The 13831-nt window shown below is 37.4% G+C and overlaps 1 protein-coding gene across 1 annotated transcript in view; it reads left to right on the top strand.

Annotated features, from left to right (window-relative positions):
• celsr3 (cadherin, EGF LAG seven-pass G-type receptor 3) overlaps positions 1-13831 on the top strand; it is a 100999-nt gene that overhangs the window by 52807 nt on the left and 34361 nt on the right. The window contains exons 13-22 of the mRNA XM_055223352.1: positions 171-296; positions 1309-1478; positions 1916-2101; positions 2361-2471; positions 3153-3321; positions 9493-9634; positions 11005-11125; positions 12493-12676; positions 13166-13267; positions 13667-13761. Coding sequence (XP_055079327.1) covers positions 171-296; positions 1309-1478; positions 1916-2101; positions 2361-2471; positions 3153-3321; positions 9493-9634; positions 11005-11125; positions 12493-12676; positions 13166-13267; positions 13667-13761 — 1406 coding nt within the window. The remainder of the gene's footprint in view (positions 1-170; positions 297-1308; positions 1479-1915; positions 2102-2360; positions 2472-3152; positions 3322-9492; positions 9635-11004; positions 11126-12492; positions 12677-13165; positions 13268-13666; positions 13762-13831) is intronic.

Raw genomic sequence — 13831 nt, 5'->3', positions numbered from 1 at the left:
GTCTGTAGTATTAGTAACAACAGCAGTAGGAATTAAAGTAATTGCCATTGTAGACATTGTAATAACAAAATCAGACGACATTGTGGTAAATGTTTTAATAAATGTATTATTATTAATTAAATGTATTCATAAATAAAAAAAATTGTTTTGTTTTTTTTTATATTTTTCAGGTTGCAATGCTAAGACATCTTTCTGTAAATCCAACCCGTGCCAGAATGGAGGAACTTGCCGCGTGAGCTGGGAGACCTTTTCCTGTGACTGCCCCCTGGGGTATGGAGGGAAGGACTGCAGTCATGGTAAACAAGCACCTTATTATTGGAAGCAAAATCATAAGGCTTTTGTATTTATGAATGTGTATATGTAGAGAGCAAACTAAAGCTTTAACTTATATATTTTGGAACTATTATTCCAAATGGGGTAGCAAATGCTCTGTCAGATTATCATGCAGCTGCTTTCTGTGGCAACCCCAAAATGAAAGGAACAGACTGAAAGATATAAATATTTATGCCAAATGTCAAGATCACCCCTTGATTTTAATCCCAGAAATGCTGAATTTTAGGTGTTCAATTTCACCATTTGGATTAAATTACAGCAGGAACCCAATAAAAACCTGTCATGGATTAGGGCTTAACCTGTCGTGGTATAAATGAGAAAATGTCAGTTTGTAAGCTTCAAAATCCTCCTGTTCAAATATGTATTACCCACATAAATATTTGCATTGTAAGTTTTATCTGTATTAGTTCTTCTCCTCATTCAAGCAAAATTGAAATCAAATCAGTTTTACTAAATTAGATAAAGGTTAGTCTGTTAAAGGCGCTGTACCTTATTTTTACGGTGTTAACAATGTGACAAACAGAACTAGATCATTTTAAACAGTTTGCAGTGATCCAATGTTATTCCTCTTATACCTTATATATTCCTTTATTTGTTTACCTAATGATTCATTGGATGTTAAAGATCCTTTTCACTACTTTCGGAGTTTTACTGTGACAGTAATGCTAACAACAGCTAGCATGCTAACAGCACATTTCCTGATTATGGATAAAAAACTTTATAATTAAATGCAGACAGGACACAATGGTCTTATTTTCACCTCAAGAGCTGCTTATATAGATATATCTGTACAGGGGCAAGACAAATTTTGCTCAAATACAACAATAAGTACAAGTACAAGTGGTGGGGTTGTACTGGTAATGTAAGAAACACAAATGTACAGTATACTGTAGCTTTAACACATGAGTTATATAAGAATATATGCTATGTTCTCAGTAACTAACAGTGACTTTACTTTGTCTTCACCCAATGTAGTGATGCCCCACCCTCACCGGTTTCTAGGCCACAGCGCCCTCTGGTGGGACCTGAAGAACGATGTGACCATCTCCATGCCCTGGTACCTGGGGCTGGTATTCAGGACGAGGGCCAGGGAGGGCACTCTGCTGCAGGCTCAGGCTGGACAGTACACAAGTCTGCTCTTTCAGGTACAACATTGTTTCTTTAAGTTAGTTTGACTTTTCTGTAATCCAATTTTCAATAACTTTTTCTTATTATTTCTCTGTTTTATGTCATTGACTTGGGGTTTCTAGTACAGTTTTTTTAATGCCAATGCACTTTTTCACTTTCAATACACTAGTCACATGGCTGTGCATAGCCTTACTATTGTGTCATCATTGTTTATTTAGTATCCTCCTGAACACTTAAAATACTCGGTTCCACTTTGTGACATCATCAGGTAGTCCAGAAAGTTTCCTCCATGTTTTTAAAGTCCATACACCTTTACCAGACTCCAGACACACACATGAATTCAGACTTAAGTTATAAAACATGAAAAAAAAAACAACAAAAAAAACAACAGCACAAAGTTGACATGTATTTAAAAATCTTTCTTCTTTAATTGTTATAAACGCATATCTTCAAGGTGGTGAATGGTCAGTTGGTGTTCTCGGTGACCCGTGGATCCACCCGTCCCGTGCGGTTACGCTTGGACCAGGTCTTGGTGTCCGATGGGAAGTGGCACGACCTCCAGCTGGAGCTCAGGGAGGTGCACAGCGGCCGAGAGGCCAGATATGTGGCCACAGTCAGGCTCGACTTTGGACTATACCAGGTCTGTGTTTGTTACCGGTTTCATCTTGAATTGGTTTGGTTCAGTCTAGTCCTGGTTTTAGTTACTTTGTTTCTGTCATCCTGGTTTAGTTCCTAATGTCTGTTGTATGAGTATAAAAATCACTAAATACCTATATACCTTTATGGTTACTTTTTGGTTCTACTATAATGGAATTACTTTCTTTGTTTATTTGCGCTTTAATCCAATTTTAACTTGATTCTTTTCTGCAAATAATAATATGCATATTTTTTTTTCCTAGGGTACAGTGATAGTTGGGAATGATATCCACGGTCTGAAAGTAAAGCACCTTCATGTGGGTGGAGTCTTGGGGTCTGGTGAAGTAACCCATGGGATCAAAGGATGTATCCAGGTCAGTAGATCATCATAATTACATCAAAACTATGCACATTTGAATTTAAGTAATAGGTTGGGTTCATCACATCACAACATTGTAGAGTCCCTATAGTTTAAAATTGAGCTGGACAGGTCAGAATTCTATGGTGGAATTTGCTGTTTAACTGTCAGATTGCAGATTTATCAACATACTTACTGGGCCGATCCACATCAAAACCAAAACTGGCACAAAGTTCAACTTCTTCTCTGTCAGTATCAATAAACAATAGTGAAATCATTTTGTCACAGTAGTTTTAGAAAGTAGTGGCATTATTCAACTTCTAAGATGTTGCTGAAATGACTGAAAGCCATGGAATTAATATGGCAAGTGTGTGTACCCAGCCCTTAACAAATATTGACATTTATGGATTTTTTATTTGGATGTTTTTTTCAAAAACAGTGAATTTCCCATAGAGATATATTCATGGGTTTCAACTTCATTTCAACCAACATTTTGAGGATATAACATTTGGTTTGAAACACTAATCGCTGTAGCAACTCATTTTTAATCCTTCTAAAACCCATGGACAGGTCTGAGATTATGATTATCATCAAATTCTAGACCGTGAACACAACCTATTTACAAATGTGGATGTTCTGCGGTGTATAACTTTATAAAGAATCAGATTTGAACCCTTTCCTCTCTCTCTTCTCCCAGGGTGTCCGGTTGGGAGTACGCCCAGACCCCCCTCCCCTACCTAAACCGTCCCGCTCGGTGAAGGTGGAATCAGGCTGCACTGTGGGAAACCCCTGTGTCTCCTCCCCATGCCCCACCCACTCACGCTGCAGCGACCAATGGGAGAAATTCACCTGTGACTGCGATCCAGGTATGTTTGTTTTATCTCACGGACTTTTTCCTCTCAACGATAATAAATGTTGCAGGTTTGCATTTGCAGCAACATATCAATAAACACATTGGAATTAGTTAAGATCGAGGTTTTTAATTTGTCATTTTAATATATGAAAAACAACATATTAGAACCAAATTTGTTCCTCAAGGTCCAGTGTTGCTGTAGATCACCTTTGTGTGCTACCAGAATCTTAGTTTCATCCGTCAATATAGTTGATTTAATCCTGGTTTAGCTCTGGTTTAATCCCTGCCTTGCTTTTGGCAATGTTACTAGAGTTTGGATAAAACTAACATCTAGACGTTCATTATATGCTACTAAAGCCGAAAACTGCCATATTGTTACAGAGTAGAGTATCAGAAGGGAAGACATGATATTAAGCAGTTTTTTTGTACATAAACTAGTCTTACAATTTTGTAGCATTCTGTTTATTCACAGATCAGAACTTGTTCAATCTAGATTCATCCAGGCCTACTTTTAGTTTCGTTCTTTTTACCTTGATTGGGGTATCTTAATCAGTAATCATGACAACACTGCTCCAGATTAACTGTTTACCTGGTTCCAATCTGACTTGCTTGTTTAATGTGCTACTTAAGTCTTATTTTACTATTTTAACTCTTTTTACTTTTGAATTAACCTTAGTTCAGTCTTTCTCTGCCCTGTCTTTACTCTTTATCTTTAGTAACGCTCATTTAAAGCTATGACTGCAGTTCTAATTCTTTTCTTTGGAGGTACTTGGTAAGTTCACTGGGGTTGATTTGTGTAGCCTGGCTGCTGTATCTGGGTTAAACAGATATTTGCCTGCGTATAATGAGCAGCATGGGAGCAGCAGCAGGAAATCAGCAGCAGGGAATGAACTAGAATAATGAGCACGACTTAATGTGAAAGAACAGAGTCACCGGTGCAACCAGTGATGGACGAGATGGGACAGGGGGAGTGGAGGTAAACAGGAGAAGAAATTTGCAAAGACTAAATAAGACTCGTTCAGTAGATTCATTCATAGTTTAATTTTGTCTTAAAAGTAAATAACCGTATTAAAATATATGTCTTTTGCTATTGCATATTAAAGCAGGTCTGTTATGCAAAATCGTCTTTTTAGACCTTTTAGCGATGTTATAATTGTTTCTCCTTATCATTTACCTTCTTGAAGTTGTTTTTAACGTGATTCATGCATGTTTTGGGTAATCTTTATTCTTCTGCATTCATAGCTTCGATCTACCCAGGTTTTCACCGCCTCCAGTACATGCCCACCGCTCTGTACTTACTTCGTTCTCCAATTTTATTTTCTTAATCTGTGGTAGGTGTAGGATTCGGCAGTATTGCATAGTCATTTTGGTACAAATGAAAAAAAATCTGCTACTTCTTAGCGTGATGTGCAGCTATCCTTCTTAGATGTTAACTCTAGTGCAGACACAAGCACAATATGTGTTCTTTAGCAAAAATATTAAGATAAAAAGAAATGCACTGAATAAAAGTGTTCAAATGAGCATCATATGTTACCATAGTATCATCTGAAATCTGTGCGGAAACATGAATATTATAATGGTGGCATAGTGTGTGAAGTTGTCGCCCATGAACAAGAGGGTGGTCTGTTCAGTCGAAATTCCATCCCTGTCTATGGTGCAACAGGAAAGACATCTAACGTGAATATCTCAAATGGAGAAAAAGGTGGAAAAAAAGCAGTGGACTTTAGCAAGCTAAACATCTGTCTGTGAACCAGATGTTAAATGGTTCACAGTCCACCTGAACAAATGCAACAGGAAGGGCATCTTGCATAAAATTGTTCTAAATTTGATCCATCTCAACATTCACTATTTGGTGCATTATTTGTTCCCTCCACAATCACCCTAGCACCTATCAATCATGCCGTCAAACATAGGAAGCAAATTATTATTACTACAAACCAAATCCCAATTGTCAAGATTTTTTTCAACATATCAGTAGAATATAGAAGTAAAAGAAGTAGAATATCAGGCCAAAGAGGAGATTTATGGATGTAATGAAATAAGACATGAAATTATTTGAGAGAAGAGGAGGAAGCAAAGTTGAGATCAAAGTAAAGCCTGAGGTACTATTACTCATACTTTGTAAATACAGACTCATTAAAACTTAAATATGAACTGGTCCAATCTAATACAATACCCATAAGTTCCATTTTGTTATTCTCTCTTATCTCATCACCAGCAATTCCTTCATATGTCCCTCCATACTTTCTTTACCTTTATAGTGCTTTATTTTATTCATATGCTAATGTGTCATTGCAGTAAACATATGCTTGAGTATGTGACAGTTGCTTGGGGCTCATTCTATGACTTAATAAGATGACAATTACAGTAACTATGTTTTGCATACGCCTGAGTGACTCAAAGCAACACATGTGAAACCATATGTTCAACTGTAACACTGCTGGTACACCCATGCATCTCAACTATATTATCTTCTGCATTATATTCATATACTACTCACTTCACTAACACGCAGTTAAAGGACCTGTACCCATTTTTTTCCATGTATTTGAGCAAAATTTGTCTTGCCCCTGTACAGATATTGTATACGCAGCTCTCGAGGTATTACAAAATATGTCAGCTGTGTATTGTCTGCATCTAATAACGTGTTTTATTAAAGTCGGAGTACAAAACAGGTACAGAACTCACCACTAACTATCATTTATTTTATTTTCAGCTTTTTCCACAAACTGAAACTTGACTAATACTAATACAACTATGACACATATTTAACAAGAGTACTATGCCACCAGATTAATAATTAAAAGCATGAAAACCCATCATATTCACTTTAACAGTCTATTTATTCACTAAGAGAGTTTTTGATTAGTCATTTCACATGTACTTGCACGTCTTGATGGAGGGAGTAAGAGGTGGGAATTCAAAATAACAAAGGGAGGATATAAACACTCCACTCACAAAGATCAGGAATTATCCATAGACTGTATATATAACTGGACATAGCTAACCTGCTAGCCGCTGCGTTCCTAGTAGGAGCTGAATATGGGCTCGCTTCCTTCTCCGTCAACTTTGGGTCCAATTTGCTTTATATTGAAAAAAACAGTCGCCCCTCTCTCTGTGACTGCTGCTGTCAGGGTCCTCATTATGGTCCTAAAATGTTCATATTAACCCGCTCTACATGATTCTGGCATTTTTATTTTTGCTATTGTGTCCGTAAATGAAGCTCGCTCTCACTAGTGTTAGCAACAGGTTTTATTTGACAGCGTTTCTAAGAGCCCGCTCCCTGCTAAAACAGCGGTGGGCCTTACCTTCAACAGCCTCACTCCGCATTGGCTCTTCGGTTGCTATGATGCTCGCAGTCGGACTTCTAAATATGGACCCCAGCTCCAAAATCACATCATAACTGCTAACCTCAATGAGATTTATTTGACTGGAGCTGAGCGATATGGGTTACATCACACTCTCTTGGTCCCCCTCTTTATACAGTTTATGGAATTATTTCACAATATCCTTACTAAGAGGCAGGAGACGGCAGGATAATCACTCTACCACAGTAATGCAGAGAGATGTAACAAAACCAAGTAAAATAAAGTAATATTATGACAATATTTCACCTCTGCTATGTTAAGGAAGATATTGTGGGGAACAGTATTGTAAAATGCAACTTAAAAAATCTTAGGTATTCCCAAGAATTTATATTTCAAAAGTGTGAAATAACTCATTTCTTTACAGCTTGCCGCAGCAAAAATATACATTCAAGCACAGGAGCAATGGAATATATTTAAACAGTCCCCACAATTATTTTGATACTTTGATAATATTGTAATATCCTGCTCTTAGTTTACCTCTTCATTAAAGGAGCTCATAAGTTAAATCCAGTATTTCCAAATGCAGTGATTCAGGGGACATGATAACCACTCTGCCACAGCTACACAGGGAGGACTTGCACACTCCACGCAGAGAGATCAGGAGTCTAACCCACAACCTCCAGAGTAAGATTTAGAGGACCAGACTAACCGCTCTGCTACAGTACATACAAGCACTTGTGTAATGCCTTCTCTATGCACATTTCTCAGAACAGTGCCAGATAAATTCCACTTTCCTCATATTTTCTCATAAAGTTAGAATGTGATGGTCCTTGAGCCTGACAAACCACCTCGCTCCGTTTTATCTTTTGTGTCGTCTGCTTCTTTCCCTTCGCTGTGAAAAAGCCAAGGCCATCTCTGCTGTGCGTTTCCATGACCACGGCTAAGAGATATAGCACAAGATCGAAAATGATGAAGTGTTTTCGCCCAACGCAACGAAAACAGGAATTAAAGAGAAATCACAGCACTCACACACACATGGCACAGGCAGCTGTTAACTATAGGTGAGGGCAGAGGATCCTGGAAGCTTAATTTAACCGCTACTGTTACCATAGCAATTGACAATTAAATATTATATCATCTAAATGGCTAAAAGTCCTCAAAATGTTGGAAACTGTAACCAGTATATTGTAAAAGCAGAATTTTGTGAAAATAAGATTGATGCGCACTATCTGCCTCTCATATTCTCATCTTTATTGCTGCTAACCTGGAAGTAACAGTTATAAGCCACAATAGGTTTGACTTAACTTTGCCATATTAAAAAAAAAAAAAAAACTTACTGTTTTAAGTTGTACATATGGCCAACATGTGCTTATGAAAACTGCAAGGTGCCAAAGTTTTTGTGAGAGCTGTAGGAACTAGTTTTTGACTTGTTGTGGATTGAAAATTGGGTAATGCAGCGTTAAGTGCAGAATTATTTCTACTTTTACACTGGTTTAGTTCTGGTCTAGGCATGGTTTGGTCCTGAATATGTCCGTGATTTGTCCTTGCTTAGTCCAGGGTTAGTCCTAATTTAGTCTCGGATTCTGATTTAGTCCTGATTAACGTCGTTTTAGTCCTGATTTCCTTATAAGGTGGTCCAGATTTAGTCCTGTTTTTTCTTTAAATGTTAAGCCCTTTGTTAAAGATGACATTTTGTTTTTTGGTATGTCCGGTTTGACCCAGTTCAGTCCTGGTTTAATTTCTTCTTATAGAATTACATTTTCTTGTTTATCTCTTTTCTTAATCCTCAGGGGAAGAAAAAGGTACACAATTTTTACATAACCATTGTTACAACTCACAACCCAGCCTTCATGACTGGATGTCCTTGTGCCTTGTCTTTGTTTGAAGATGACACTGAAAGAAGAATGGACTTTTCAATTGCTGCAATTACCTTGTCAGTTTCAACTTGTATTTATGCAAAGCGGTTTGTTGTTGTATAGGATATACAGAGACAAAATATTTACAGAATCTGTTCTTCCTTTCTGAATAAAATGCAGCTTAGAGATAGCTGAGAATTGGATAAAAATCACTCCATGTTTCTATGGAAAAAGAGCAGAAATTATTGAGATATTTGTGGCTTTAAATCATGGGTCACAAACTTGCAGCCCACAGGCCAAATGTGGCCCCTGGGACAATTTTTAATTTTGTTAGTAGTGGCTCACCGTGGATTGTGAGAACAGAAGCTTTAGAAACCAGTAGGAGTGACAGAAAGCCAGAGGAGCAGCCTAATGAGCTAAAGGAGTGGTGGCTGGGGAAAGAAGTAGTCTACCATCTCACTGCATTCTACATCGTATGTATCTAATCAAAGGTTAATAAAGATTTACTCTGGTGCTCTGGTTGAAAATATGGCTAATTGAAAGCAACACAGAGACACTTCAGGATTTAGAAATACTGGTTAAAAGTGTAAAAAATAATCATGTACACATGAACGAGCCTATTATTATATGAGGGCCTCTGTCTTTTATTATGTATACAGAATTCTAGTATATTATGATTATAACATATTATAATAATAATTACAATCAATTGTAGCCTATTATACCTATATGGTATAATATATGTATAATGTAATACACGCCCCACGCATACACGCAACAGTGATTTTATAACTTTGGTCCCTGCTCCAATTTATTTTGAGACCCCTGCTTTAAATTAAAATATATTTATAAAATGACCTGCTTTAAATTAAAATGTTTATTGAATGGAAGCCTGGACAAGATTGTAATTGTTGACATTAGTGTAAATATGTACTCAAGAAAGATGTGCCAGTTTGATTTTTGTGCAGTAAAAATTGTTTAGTATCTTTTAATGTAATTTTTCTCTGTGTCTCTTTTCAGGATATTATGGTAAAGGCTGCACTGACGCCTGTCACCTAAACCCATGTGAGAATGAAGCCAAGTGTCACCGCAAACCCACCTCCTCCCACGGCTACATCTGTGACTGTGGAAACAACCACTATGGACAGTACTGCCAACACAGGTACTACTAATAATAATATTACTGCTACTACTACTACTACTACTACTACTACTACTACTACTACTACTACTACTACTACTACTACTACTACTACTACTACTACTACTACTACTACTACTACTACTTACTACTACTACTACTTACTACTACTACTACTACTTACTACTACTTACTACTTACTACTACTACTACTACTACTACTACTACTACTACTACTACTACTACTACTACTACTACTACTACTACTACTACTACTACTACTACTACTACTACTTACTACTACTACTACTACTTACTACTACTTACTACTTACTACTACTACTACTACTACTACTACTACTACTACTACTACTACTACTACTACTACTACTACTACTACTACTACTACTACTACTACTACTACTAACTACTACTACTAACTACTACTACTAACTACTACTACTACTACTACTTACTACTACTACTACTACTACTTACTACTACTACTACTACTACTACTACTACTACTACTTACTACTACTACTTACTACTTACTACTACTACTACTACTACTACTACTACTACTACTACTACTACTACTACTACTACTACTGCAATGGTGACTGTGGCGACAACCAGTACAGACAGTACTTCCAATACAGGTACTACTGCTACTGCTACCCCCATGACTGTGGAGACAACCACTACGGACAGTACTGTCAAGACAGATACTACTACTATTATAACTAATGCTACTAATATTACTGCTGCCACTACTACTATAACTACTACTACATCTGTGACAGTGAAGACAACCACTACGGACAGTGCTGCCAACACAGGTACTACTTCAACAACTTCAGCACTACTTCTACTATAGACAACCAGGTTGGCACTAATAGCCCACTACTAATATTACTCCTTGTATTGCTGTTTCTACTACTGCACTTTCTGTGGCATAAATCTCCTGAATGATAAAAGCAGACATAAGCATCACCACAAAATCAACCAAATCTACATAAAGATTTCAGGTCTCTCTCCCTTTAACACTACAGCTCTGTCAGTCTTTGATCAAACATGAGTAAAAGCAGTGAGAGAAGTGCAGTCTCAGGAGGGAAAAAGAGGATTTACATTTGAAATAATTCACTGTGGCGTTTTAAGAGCTTTCCAAAAATGCGAAGATGTTACAAGACAGAATATGAAAGACCCAGGACGATCAGAGAGAAGAGGAGTTACTGTAAAAGCCATGTTTGTGACTAATAGGATATTGTTATGTCATGGTTTTATATGTCAGAGATCATTCGGGGGCGCTGTTTGTAAAGAGCTATACAGTTCTGGTTTAGTCCTAGTTTACCCTGTTTTTCCTCACATTTTGCTCTGCTCTTGTCCAGGATTGAGCAGCAGTGTCCCAGAGGTTGGTGGGGGTCTCCAAACTGTGGTCCATGTAACTGTGATGTGGACAAAGGCTTCGACCCAGACTGCAACAAGACCAGCGGGCAGTGTCAATGCAAGGTACATGTGAAGTCCTGGGTTAGACCTGGTTTAGATGTAGTTTATTCTTGTGTTAGTCCTGGCTTAGTCTTAGTTTGTTATGGTTTAGTCTTGGTTTAGTCCTGATTTAGACCCTGGTTAGACCTGGTTGGTTTAGACCTTTAGTCCCTCATTCCCTCATAAATCTTACACTGCCATTGAATGCAATAAAACTAGGTATAGGTATTTTTATCTAAAAAACATTTAAGTGATGCGCAAGCTACAAATCTTTATACACTAAATGGTACATCGATGCAAAGAGCACTTATACGTATCTTGGGCTTTGGCTTGACAAAAACTTATGCTTTAAAAAACATATCTCAGAATTATGTAACAGTTTAAAATCTAAATTATTGTTTTATTACAGAAACAAACATTTTATCCCAATAAATTACAAAAAATGAAAAGAAACAGTACAAGCAACCCTCCTCTCCGTACTGGATTATGGGGATGTGGTGTACGTGCACACGGCCCCTGCTTGGAAACCGTTGGATCCACTATTTTGCTGCCCTTCGTTTTATTACAGGTGATGGATTAAAACCCATCACTCTGTTCTCTATGAAAAAGTACGTTGGCCATCACTGTCTATTAGAAGAGAACAGTGCTGTATGAAATGTATCTATAGGGACTATTTCAAAAACTGCCAGAAAGCATCACCTGCTTGTTAATCACTGATACTGGAACATTTAATACCAGATCACATGACTAAGGACTAGCCACACCAAAACTGAAATGGGAAAGAGGAATTTTATCTGTTTTGCTTTACAAAAATGGAATATATCAAGGAAAAACTGAATGCGCTGGTGACACAATTGTAGTTTAATAATCTGGTAACAAATTTTTATACACACACCTGTACCTGTTTTTAATGTTTTATATGGACTTGTTTGTTTTGTTTCTTTATCTGCTTGTAATGCATTTTAAACAGAGCGCCCATGAAAATGAGAGCCCATGTAATGTCATTGGGTTCCCCCTGTATAAATAAAAAGATAATGCATAAATTACAGTACTTTCTGTGAACATGGTTTGACCAAATGTAACTTCTTAATCTTAATTGATCTTCATCTTCTGTGATATATTGTTCTAATCATAGATTTAGAAAGAAATGTGGTTTTCAATCTCTACTCTGATATTGGTTGATATGAGATTGTCATATACTTAAAGCCAAAATGTCATTATCAGAACTGAAAAAGTTAAATTGGTTTAGAATTTTTTAAATGAGCATATTTTTTGAAAATTGTTAACATATGTTGGTGTTGTGTGTTGTATTATATCCTCTATCATTGCTATACATTGTTATTCCTAGCCATGGTTTTTATTTATTTTTTGTGCCTTTTTTCAACCCATAGGAGTTCCACTACCATCCCCGTGGCTCTGAATCCTGTCTACCCTGCGACTGTTATCCCATTGGCTCCTTCTCCAGGTCATGTGACCCAGAAACCGGCCAATGCCAGTGCAGACCTGGAGTGATCGGTCGCCAGTGCAACAGCTGTGACAATCCCTTTGCCGAAGTCACGAACAATGGCTGTGAAGGTCCGGTTTAGTCCTGGTTTAGTCCTGGTTTAGTCCTGGTTTAGTCCTGGTTTAGTCCCGGTTTAGTCCCGGTTTAGTCCCGGTTTAGTCCCGGTTTAGTCCCGGTTTAGTCCCGGTTTAGTTCTGGTCTTATTCAGTTGTAGTTTAGTCTGGGTTTTGTTGACGACTTGTTTAGTCTAAGTCAGTTAGAGTTTAGTCCTGATTTATTTTGCAGTTTAGTCCTGGTTTAGTTCTTGTTCAGTTTTATTCTTGTTTTGTCCTATAAGTCATCATTTAGATCTGGTTTAGTCCTGATATAGCTAGTCTTGATTTAGTAGTGCTTTCATTTCAGTTTAGTTCACCTTAAATTGTGCTTGTTTAGCTAGGGTTTAATCAGATTTTCTCCATGCTTAGTCTCTATGTAGTCTGTGTTTACTGTATCTAAGATAATTAGTACTTATGGCATTTTGTTGTTGTTTTTATCTGTAAAATATCTTGTTTTCTCTACAGTGATCTATGATGGCTGTCCCAAGACCATCACCTCTGGGATCTGGTGGCTCCGAACAAAGTTCAATCTCCCAGCTGCTGTCCCCTGCCCCAAAGGATCTGTCGGTAAGGTCTGGTTTAGTCTGGATTTGATTCAAAAGTAACTGATGTTGACCTGGTTTAATCCTGTTCTTTCTCTGTTTTAAACCTGGTTAAAATTAGTCTACTAATGGTTTAGTTTTGTTTTAGATAGATTGCAAAAGACAAAGTTCATCATTTAAGTAATTGTAAAATGTACCAATCTAAATGACCCACTGTATTATAGACTACCAGTCTGTGGCCCTCTGCTTCAAATGTTTCAAGATTTGTCCCTCAGTATAAAGTTTGGACACCCATGGTTTAGTTATTTCTTCCCCTTCCATTTTTGAGATTCATATATTTTCTTTGCCAATAATAAATGAATGCAGATTATTTTAGATTCTTTTAGTTTGTTTGTTTACCCTCCTGTTTTTTCTTGTCTCACAGGAGCAGCCATCAGACACTGCGATGTGGAGAGGGGCTGGCTTGAGCCAGATCTCTACAACTGCACCTCTCCTCCATTTGTGGAACTCAACACTGCTGTGAGTTCACATTTTTGGTTGAGTCCTATTATTTACCTGATTTAGTTCTGATTAATCTAAGGTTAGGCTT

This window comes from Periophthalmus magnuspinnatus, chromosome 7, assembly GCF_009829125.3.
Source record: "Periophthalmus magnuspinnatus isolate fPerMag1 chromosome 7, fPerMag1.2.pri, whole genome shotgun sequence".
In the NCBI taxonomy this organism is placed as follows: Eukaryota; Metazoa; Chordata; class Actinopteri; order Gobiiformes; family Gobiidae; genus Periophthalmus; species Periophthalmus magnuspinnatus.
The sequence above is the reverse complement of the archived record's forward strand: the minus strand, read 5'-3'. Positions and strand labels throughout refer to the sequence as shown.